We start from the raw sequence: 11,829 nt of genomic DNA, 5'->3' as shown, positions 1-11,829 counted from the left end.
AATGATAGATAGATAGATAGATAAACAGATGGATGGATGGATGGATGGATAGATAGACAGATAGATAGATAGATAAACAGATGGATGGATGGATGGATAGATAGATAGACAGATAGATAGATAGATAAACAGATGGATGGATGGATGGATGGATGGATGGATGGATGGATGGATAGATAGACAGATAGATAGATAAACAGATGGATGGATGGATGGATGGATAGATAGACAGATAGATAGATAGATAAACAGATGGATGGATGGATGGATGGATGGATAGATAGACAGATAGATAGATAGATAAACAGATGGATGGATGGATGGATGGATGGATAGATAGAGACAGACAGATAGACCTGGAGTCCCGGGTATCCTGGTGAGTTTGGGCAGGTTCTCCGCTTTCCTCACCATCACCTTCATGCGATGCGCGAGCGTCTGAAACTGCAGCAGAATCAGGATCTGGCCCAGAAACCCAGGACTCACACACGCCCCCACTGCATCATGGGAGCTATGGCTCTGAAAGCACAAACACACACGATCTAAAAGACCTGGTGTGGAAATAAAAGAAGCATTTTAGATTTATGATGTTAAAGGGGTCTGATCCTAGACATGAATCTTTCCAGATCTGATTCAGATTCTGATTCTTTCCTGATTCATTTGAACTGAATGAGTCTGTATGTTAATGTTTCTAGCACTTCCTCAAATCTCCTCGTCATCGCATTAGACTCTCAGAGGAAGAACAAACTCAGTGTCACATTACATCTGAGCATTAATTTTCAAACACACTGAGTGTCTTCAGAGTTTGAGCCACGCTGAATCAACCAGAAACATCAACCGGAAGGAGACGTTCAGTTTAGTTCAGTTCAGTTCAGTTTAGTTCAATTCAGTTTAGTTCAATTCAGTTCAATTCAGTTCACTTCAGTTCAGTTCAATTCACTTCACTTCACTTCAGTTCAAATCACTTCACTTAAGTTCAGTTCAGTTCAATTTAGTTCACTTCACTTCACTTCACTTCACTTCACTTCACTTCACTTCACTTCAGGGTTGTTCGACTTGAACCGGCGCTGCACAGACCGATCGGTTGATGACATCAAAGTACCGCGAGAGCGATTCAAAAGCATAAGGAGCCGTCTGCTCTCTAATCGCTCTCGCGGTACTTTGATGTCATCAACCGATCGGTCTGTGCAGCACCGGTTCAAGTCGAACAAGCCTTTTAGTTCAATTCAGTTCAGTTCACTTCAGTTCAGTTCACTTCAGTTCAATTCAGTTCAGTTCAGTACAACTCAGTTCAATTCAGTTCACTTCAGTTCAGTTCAGTTCAATTCAGTTCACTTCAGTTCAATTCAATTCAATTGCCGATGAATGGACAGATGGATGGATGGATGAACGGACAGATGGATGGATGGAGGAACGGACAGATGGATGGATGGAGGAACGGACAGATGCATGGATGGATGGAGGAACGGACAGATGGATGGATGGAGGAACGGATGGATGCATGGATGGATGGAGGAACGGACAGATGGATGGATGGAGGAACGGACAGATGCATGGATGGATGGAGGAACGGACAGATGGATGGATGGAGGAACGGACAGATGGATGGATGGAGGAACGGATGGATGCATGGATGGATGGAGGAACGGACAGATGGATGGATGGAGGAACGGACAGATGCATGGATGGATGGAGGAACGGACAGATGGATGGATGGAGGAACGGACAGATGCATGGATGGATGGAGGAACGGACAGATGCATGGATGGATGGAGGAACGGACAGATGGATGGATGGAGGAACGGATGGATGGAGGAACGGACAGATGCAGAATCTCGTGCATGACACGGCGTCCTGAACATGACTGGTCAGTGTGAATGTGTGAGACTCGAGTCCAAGACAATAAAGTGAACTGAACTGAATTGAAGTGAATAGAACTGAATTGAACTAAACTGAACTGAACTAAATTGAACTGAACGTCTCCTTCCTGTTGATGTTTCTGGTTGATTCAGCGTGGCTCAAACTCTGAAGACACTTCAGTGTGTTTGAATGCTAATGCTGAATCCATCCATCCATCTGTCCGTTCATCCATCATCCATCCATCGATCCGTTCATCCATCCGTTCATCCATCATCCATCCATCTATCCGTTCATCCATCATCCATCCATCTATCCGTTCATCCATCATCCATCCATATATCCGTTCATCCATCATCCATCCATCTGTCCTTTTATCCATCACCCATCCATCCATCTGTCCGTTCATCCATCATCCCTCCATCCATCCGTTCATCCATCCCTCCATCCATCCGTTCATCCATCATCCCTCCATCCATCCGTTCATCCATCCATCCATCCATCCATCTATCCGTTCATCCATCATCCATCCATCCGTCCGTTCATCCATCATCCATCCATCTATCCGTTCATTCATCATCCATCCATCACCCATCCATCCATCCATCCGTTCATCCATCATCCATCCATCTATCTGTTCATCCATCCGTTCATCCATCATCCATCCATCTATCCGTTCATCCATCATCCATCCATCGGTCCTTTTATCCATCACCATCGCCCATCCATCCATCTGTCCTTTTATCCATCACCCATCCATCCATCTGTCCTTTTATCCATCAACCCTCCATCCATCCATCCGTTCATCCATCCATCTATCCGTTCATCCATCATCCATCCATCTATCCGTTCATCCATCATCCATCCATCTGTCCTTTTATCCATCACCCATCCATCCATCTGTCCGTTCATCCATCATCCCTCCATCCATCCGTTCATCCATCCATCCGTTCATCCATCATCCATCCATCTATCCGTTCATCCATCATCCATCCATCCGTCCGTTCATCCATCATCCATCCATCTATCCGTTCATCCATCATCCATCCATCACCCATCCATCCATCCATCCGTTCATCCATCATCCATCCATCTGTCCTTTTATCCATCACCCATCCATCCATCTGTCCGTTCATCCATCATCCCTCCATCCATCCATTCATCCATCCGTTCATCCATCATCCATCCATCCATCCGTTCATCCATCATCCATCCATCTATCCGTTCATCCATCATCCATCCATCTATCCGTTCATCCATCATCCATCCATCTGTCCGTTCATCCATCACCCATCCATCCATCTATCCGTTCATCCATCATCCATCCATCTGTCCTTTTATCCATCACCCATCCATCCATCTGTCCGTTCATCCATCCGTTCATCCATCCATCCATCCGTTCATCCATCATCCATCCATCTATCCGTTCATCCATCATCCATCCATCTATCCGTTCATCCATCATCCATCCAACTATCCGTTCATCCATCATCCATCCATCTGTCCGTTCATCCATCATCCATCCATCTGACCTTTTATCCATCGTCCATCCATCCATCCATCCATCCGTTCATCCATCTATCCGTTCATCCATCATCCATCCATCTATCCGTTCATCCATCATCCGTCCATCTATCCGTTCATCCATCATCCATCCATCTGTCCTTTTATCCATCGTCCATCCATCCATCCATCCATCTGTCCTTTTATCCATCATCCATCCATCCATCTGTCCTTTTATCCATCATCCATCCATCCATCTGTCCTTTTATCCATCATCCATCCATCCATCTGTCCTTTTATCCATCATCCATCCATCCATCCATCCATCCGTCCGTTCATCCATCATCCATCCATCTGTCCGTTCCTCCATCATCCATCCATCACCCATCCATCCATCCATCCATCCGTCCGTTCATCCATCCATCCGTCCTTTCATCCATCCATCCATCTGTCCGTTCATCCATCCATTCATCCATCCATCATCCATCCGTCCTTTTATCCATCACCCATCCATCCATCCATCCGTCCATTCACCCATCCATCCATCCATTCATTTATCCATCTGTTCGTTCATCCATCCATTCATTCATCTGTTCATTCATCCATCCATTCATCCATCTGTTCGTTCATCCATCCATCCATCCATCCACACAGCTTGAAACTACAAATCTCTCTACAAACATCCCAAATTTTAAAACTATGCAACACTTGCCTTTAAACTCATTTTGTTTTATTAAGCCATCATTCACAGTTTTTCCTCTCCTCTCTTTCCCACCTGTGCTGCATTCCTGATCTCCTCTCAGAGGCGCAGCACTGGCTCCAGGCCACGCACACACACACACACACACACTAGTCACGGCAGTCCTCGATCTCACTGCAACAGCTCTGCAGAGTTTCTGTGCGATGATATAGAGATATTGTCCACACCAGCAGCTCCAACCCGCTCAATTCCCATGATCTGATAACATGCACACCTTGTAATTGTAAGTTGGAATCTATCTATCTATCTATCTATCTATCTATCTGGTCAAAATATCACTTTTGGTTCTACTTCACCAGTTAATTCATACTGAAATCACAGCCATTCAGAATATTTTAGATAATGTATATTTATGTCTGAATAATGTAATATGGAGAGAGTTTATAAACCTGTTTGTCACTCTATCACACTGTATGGGCCCTATTTTAAGGATCTAAGCACATGGTCTAAAGCGCACAATGCAGTTAGGACAGTTTAACGACGAGAAAAATGGTCAGTGCTCCCGGTGCTGGTCTGAAATGTCCTTATTATGAGTAATGGGCAGTGTTGTGCAAGTTACTTCCAAACTGTAATACATTATATATTACTTGTTACTGTTATTTAAAAGTAATTCATTACCTTACAATATTACTGTCTCAGAATTGTAATGCGTTACATTACTCCTGTATTACTTTTGAGTTACTTTCACCAAAATAACTATACAGAAGTAGAACTTAACATTCTAAAATGACTAGGGCTGTAGCGATATGCGATATGAAACCGAAATCGCGACACTCAGATCCATGAACCTGCAGAATGGCGACACACCCCTTCCAACTCCCAGCGTTATCCATACCGTCCAGATCCAATGCTACCACATCTTTAAATTACTATTAGTATTATTTGAAGTTAACTTAACATTATAAAATATGTAGACCTACACCACAAAACTAGTTGAGGATAAATTATTTAAAATTTGGGAATTCCAGCGTTATGGACATGACATTTGCAGACTTGCAGTCAAAACTTATATAGGCCTAATTATATAAATTCTCAGAAAATGCATTAATACCAAAATATTGAAACTTCTGTTTATCCATAGGCTCCTCCCAGAAAGGAGTCCAGACATTAGAAAAATATCAAATCGACAGTCATGTGTGACAAAAAAAAATCTTTAACTTTTAGGAGGCAACGATTTTTGTTGTTGTTGTAATTCTGTGAATTACACTGCGCAAATCTAATGAAGAAGGGTTGGCTCTCCACAGAACATAAAATATTCATTTTATTTTATTTTTCGTGTTCGCATTTATGAGGAAAAAACAATGTTACAGACGTGACAGTTCTCCGTTACGCACGCGATCGCTCTGAAGCGGCACTAAAAGAATGCTTTAAAACTTTCACAGACACCTTACAGAAGACACGAAGCCTTTCTTTAAAGTGAATTTCGTTTTGTATTACGGACCTGAAAAATATATCTATATTGAAATGTCTACTTGTAAACAGAACAATTCAAAACGAAAGAAAACAGACTGCTCTCTGCTTATGAAATGAAATGTGCATTTCTCTCTGGTGCATTCACTAGCCTACTGCGAAGATCGCGAGTCAGCATCGTCAACTTCATCTTGACTTTATTAATAAACAATCAACATGTCTCCTTGCTATATTTGACATATTCATAATCATTGCTTTTGCCGGTTCTTTGTGACAGCTTTTAGGTGCTTTATCGGCAGCGCCGCCGCCCTTAAATAAACGCGTCACCACCGCATCAAAAACATGATTGCGTGATGAAAACATGAAAAATACCACATAAACATAGCCTAACTGTTTAGAAAGAAAACACAGAACGAATAGCCTAATGCGCATACGTCCATCTCGCAAATGTAGTCTTTTCCATGACATCTTCACCATTAGCCGCTTTCCCTCTGGCCAGCGCGAGCACAGAGGCCGAAATCATACCTCACGGCACTCCTGTACAAAATAAATCGCTAAACAAATATATCAGACGCTGCCATTTAGTCTTTAATTACAGACTTGGACACCACACGCGGCTATTGACTGACCACGAACAGGTAATTTAGCTACTTGCATCTTTTATTCGTTAATGTCTGGCGGTCTTGCTGTTTTTTTTTTTACAATTAAAACTAAAAGTCTGTTGTAACGCAAGCCTTACCGAACATGTATCGAGTAAAATATTACTGAAAATTGATTAGTAATGCCTTACACTACTGCGTTACAGCAAAACGTAACATGTTACTGTAATGCATTACTTTTGTAACGCGTTACTCCCAACACTGGTAATGGGTGTGTTTTATCTCTATGCTCTTAATGAGTAATAGGTGTGTTTTAGTAATGGGTGTGTTTTATCTCTATTCTCTTAATAAGTAATGGGTGTGTTTTGGCCGTAACGTGCAATAAACCAATCAAAAAGTCTCATCTCCCATTCCCTTTAAAAGCCAGTTGCACTCGCGCCGCGGCGGATTCACTATTTACATGGAGGAATTCACAAGTGGAAAAACTGAACGCGTCTCTAGCGAGGAAACGGATCTGCTCGTGCGCGAGGTTAAAGCACAAACAGACCATCTACGGGACAAAGAGTTGCGTGTTGTGGACGCACACATTACTAACGCACTCTTTAAATAACTGCGCCATTGACTTTTGACCAGGTTTCAGTTGGTCAATGGCTCAGTCTTTAGCCCAACTTCTGCGTTGCAGTCACGCCGTAGCTACGTCGTAGGCTGTGTGTAGCGCGCATACCCTTCGGCTTACCCTGACGTGCACCTCTCCAAAAATGTAACAACGCGTCAATTCTACGTGGACGCAAGCGCTGTGATTGGTCCGCTAGAACCCCTCCATCGGGTTTCACATGCTCCCTCTGCATGTGTAATTGTGTGTCAACGCGGACAACAACGCAGAAGTATAAAAAACCGATGCGCAGTCTATAGCGTAGATGCTCCGGCGTACGTCCGACGCAGAACCATAAATAAGCCTTATTTCAGTTCCTCAAAATAGCGACGTGCAAACAATACGTCTTAACACACACCTGGTTCTCAGACCAGCAGCCCATGGGTACACAGATGGGCGCAAATACATTTGATATTTAAACAACGTGGCGCAGAACATGAAAAAGAAACTAGCGAAACACTTGCGTCGCGCCTGGCGCTGCATTGTGCATTGTTTATGATAAGGGCCTTTGTTTGTCTCTCTATCACACTGTATGTTTGTCTCTTGTGGTGGCAAACAACTTTACATAACTGAATAAGAGACAAACGTGTACCAATTGTCTTTAAAGGTTTCTTGCAAGAAAAGGCCAGCAGTCACACAGAGTGGCTGCAGAATGCGAACATTTACATGAGCGCATCCTTCCTTCTTAATAGTTGACTCCCTTTAATGTGATCAAGTGACTAAATGAACAACATGTCCCATAACCAACACATTGTTGCATCTACCTTTGAGTAAAGGCTCTTTGTCTCAGTCATACATTAGTCAAACATTCCTCTATAGTTTAAATCAGCCGGAACCGGGAACACTTCGCATAAATCCTGATGTACTTGGTACATTATAAGAAGGATGGCGTCTACGCTAATATTAGTCTCTCTGTTTATCCCTAGATTTACCGCAGTCTGCCGGATCCAGGCCGTATCCAGATCTGATGAAGGACCTGCGCCTGTACATGACGACATTGCATCCCTGAAGTGTCACTAGTCTCTCCCTTGTGAAGGCCTCCTTCCCTTTACATCTGTACTGATAAAACGTTGACAGGATAATTACGATTCACGTAGCTACGCGGAAGCGATAAAAACATTTTCAGAGCCGCCAGGCATTGTTTTATGCAAATGAGCGGTCGGATACCATTAAAAGGTTTTCTGTTAGAACGGTGTCGTGTTAGCGGCCGCTAAGTTAATAACTAATGATCGTTGCTACGGAAGTGAATAATTCAAAACTAACTTTAGCTGGACAATAACTTTTTTCTAGATCTGCTGTAAAGCCAAAACAATCTCTGTTACTGTAATCTCCTATTATCACTGTAAAGCTGCTTTGAAACTCTATATTGTTAAAAGCGCTGTATAAATGAAGGTGACTTGACTTCAAATTGTCCAGTCATGTTTTCTTAGATTCTATGCTTTAAAGTTTATGCAAATATATAGAACATATTACATTTCTTCCACAGTATGTTCATCTCTCTATCACACAGCTCCTGTAATACCTTCCTCAGCCTCCTCCTCGCAGGGTTGAGTTGACAATTAAAGGTGACTGTGGAATCGGGTTCCCAGTGAATCTCCGCACATACCAGTTCCAGTTCTCCCACAGCCGTCTCCCTCAAACCAGAGAAGTCCCTGCTGGAAGCCGTCAGTCTGAGAGTGCAGGCCTGAAGCTCCTCGGCCGATTTAACCTGAAACTGGATCGCTTCTGGACCGAGACCGAGACCGAGTCTGCGTGTCGGCGTCGGGAAGATCGGAGGCAAACCGGCCCGGATCGAGGATCCACTCAGTTTCCTCGAACCCCGGTAGAGACCCAGAACTGTGACTGTGAGTTTCCCCTCTGCTGGTGAGAAAAGTAAAGTGAAGTGAAGGGATGGTGTGTGTTTGTGAAAGTTGGAGCCGTAATGTTGATTGTTATTCCCATTAAGCCTGTCGGTTTCCGCATACAAGACGTCATTATTGCGTTTTTGCGACTTGACCGCCAGACTGAGTTTAGTAATATTTGGAAGCGAGGAACGAACAGGAACGGCATGTTTTGATGAAACGATGGGGGAACTGAGTCGACGTAGACCGAAACGAGACTTCGAAGCGTGAGGAAGAGATGAAAGGTCTTCCGAAGGCGTTGAGTTGCTGTTAAACGAGGGATAGTCAAGGACATCGCCGTCAAGCTCCTCATACTGCTGTTTGATTGGCTGAGTGTTGATGGAAGGGGCGGGGCTAAGAGTCAGGGTCACATGATCCACAGGTAGAGGAGGTAAGGATAGCTCCGCCTCCTTGTCATTCGTGGGATTGGATTTCTGATGCCGACAGCCGATTATGCAGCCAATCACCAGGCAGAAACAGAGAATGGCTAAACCAACAGCCAATAAGATCTGGAGATGCACTAGTGAAATAAACAAACACACATAATCAATGTAAAGTTGAAAGCCTCAGTTGAAAAGAAATAGCAAGTAATAAATGTGACAATTTGAAGTAGACGTTTTTCTCAGTTATCTGCAGTCAAAATTGAATTCACCCTTTTTCTTGTAAAACATACTCCAATAATCTTTGAAAAATCATTTTTACAGTGAGGGCAGTGGGTGGTGTGGTGGAAAAACGTGATTATATATATATATATAGGCTACTGCAGCGTGATTTTACAATAATTCAAATGACTCATAACATAATTTAAGACTTTGGTCGTGCCAAAGCAATATTAAATATTCTGCTGTAGTGCGCTAAAGGAACACACTGCATAAAAAGATTTTCTAGTATTTTTGTCTTGTTTCCAGTCCAAATATCTAAACATTCTTAAATCAAGAAGCATTTACTAGAGAAGTAAAATGACAAATTATTTCTTGTTTTCTGATAAAACATTTTTTTTAATTAAGTGAGTTTTTGCTTAAAACAAGCTAAATTATCTGCCAATGGGGTAAGAAAAAAAATCTTAATTCAAATTGAAAACAAGAAAAACAATCTTAATTCACACGAAAAAGAAGATTATTTTTCTTACCCCATTGGCAGATAATTTAGCTTGTTTTAAGCAAAAACTCACTTAATTAGAATATATTATCTTGTTTTCTGATTATAATAAAAAATTACATGTCATTTGAAAGCCTTCTTGATTTATTGATTTATATTTGGACTGGAAACAAGACAAAACTACTAAGTAAGAAAGGCATTTTCTTAAAGTGCAAGAAGTTATTCCTCACTGTGAAAACTATTAGGCAAACACAGACTCATAATAACTGAGGGCTTGTTTACTGCATCTCTCCTCATCATTGCTGATCGCATTAAGGCAGAGGAGCAGAGGAAATGATCCTGACTTTACAGCATCATCATCATGATCAGAACCAGAGCTGATGTCACAGATCATGATGATGGATATGCATGACTCAATTAATCTAATCCATAACAGTCAAAATGAAATAACATGCCAGTTGTGCTTCTAGTAAGAACTCCTATCATGTGAATCTTATCATGTGCATCTGTGAAAATAAAACCAATTCAATCATTAAGTGAAATTGATTTTAAACATCTTAGACATTTAAATAAAGAATGACTTATGGTGCTGCTGTTGCCTTTGTATAGTATAAAAACTCATGCATGACATATCTTCCTTATGATTATGAACTGAAAAAGAATAACATGCAAAAAAATCATTAAAACATAGAAGCAAAAAATGAACATCAGGCTGATATTTTTCTTACCTTCAAGTTCCGCGTGCATGTTCTCAGAGACCGCTGACTCCTCAAATCTGACTAACTAGTGCTGTCTGGTCTGCAGTCGTGCTCTCTAGTGAGTGCTCACGCGTTAAACTCGAGCTCACGGGTCTCTTGCGCGTGCACACACACGAACAGAGTCTATAATCGAGCCGAACGTGAACGCGCGCTAGCTAGGCACGCGCACCGCAGAATTCGGTTTACCGGCGCTGATGCGTGATGATGATGATGATGATGATGATGATGACGAAGAAACGAGACAATTCGACTTAGTGAAGAATTGCATTTTAAAAACGGTGAGATTATGCTATATATATAGAAGCGTCGGATTTATGTTATTTCCACATAATCTTTCGGGTAAAATTTAAACAATCTCTCAAATCAGTATCTGAGAAATATATAGAAAGTATAATACAGCAGGTTCATCACCGTATACAACACACACACACACACACAAACACACAGAGAGAGACTCTCACACACAGTCTCTCTCTCTCTCTCTCTCTCTCTCTCTCTCTCTCTCTCTCTCTCTCACACACACACACACACACACACACACACACAATATCTCTCTCTCACACACAATCACTGAGAGACTCACACACAGTCTCTCTCTCTCTCTCTCTCTCTCTCACACACACACACACACACACACACACACACACACACACACACACACACACACACACACACACACACACAGAGAGAGACTCTCACACACAGTCTCTCTCTCTCTCTCTCTCTCTCTCTCTCTCTCTCTCACACACACACACACACACACACACACACACAATATCTCTCTCTCACACACAATCACTGAGAGACTCACACACAGTCTCTCTCTCTCTCTCTCTCTCTCTCTCTCTCACACACACACACACACACACACACACACACACACACACACACACTATCTCTCTCTCACACACACAATCACTGAGAGACTCACACACAGTCTCTCTCTCACACACACACACACACACACACACAATATCTCTCTCTCACACACAGTCTCTCTCTCACTATCTCTGACACACACACACATACACACAATCACAGAGAGACTCTCTCACACACAGTCTCTCTCTCTCTCTCTCTTTCTCTCTCTCTCTCTCACACACACACACACACACACACACACACAAATCATGCAGGAAATCCTGAAGGACCTGCACAATGCATTCATTTTGTTTCGTGATAAATTTCCTGTGGGACTTTTGTGGGATTCCTAAAAAAATATTATTGCCAGGACAGTATAGACTACACGACTCCAGCATGAATGTACCCTGTACCCCGGATTCCTGCAGGATTTTCTGTAAGGGACACACACACA

The 11,829-nt window shown here is 42.4% G+C and overlaps 1 protein-coding gene across 1 annotated transcript in view; it reads right to left on the bottom strand.

The window, feature by feature from the left end:
- LOC143700918 (uncharacterized) overlaps window positions 1–11,054 on the bottom strand; it is an 18,972-nt gene extending 7,918 nt beyond the window's left edge. Inside the window, exons 1-3 of the mRNA XM_077194688.1 lie at window positions 10,485–11,054; window positions 8,301–9,178; window positions 357–516 (exon numbers count right to left, since the gene is read on the bottom strand). Of these exons, the coding sequence (XP_077050803.1) occupies window positions 357–516; window positions 8,301–9,178; window positions 10,485–10,503 (1,057 nt within the window). The 5' untranslated portion in view covers window positions 10,504–11,054. The remainder of the gene's footprint in view (window positions 1–356; window positions 517–8,300; window positions 9,179–10,484) is intronic.
- Window positions 11,055–11,829: the final 775 nt, after the last annotated feature.

This window comes from Siphateles boraxobius, unplaced genomic scaffold, assembly GCF_051911475.1.
Source record: "Siphateles boraxobius isolate OS27281-9 unplaced genomic scaffold, OSU_SipBor_1 32, whole genome shotgun sequence".
NCBI classification, from domain to species: domain Eukaryota; kingdom Metazoa; phylum Chordata; class Actinopteri; order Cypriniformes; family Leuciscidae; genus Siphateles; species Siphateles boraxobius.
Note: the sequence above shows the minus strand (reverse complement) of the source record. Positions and strands in the feature narration are given on the sequence as shown.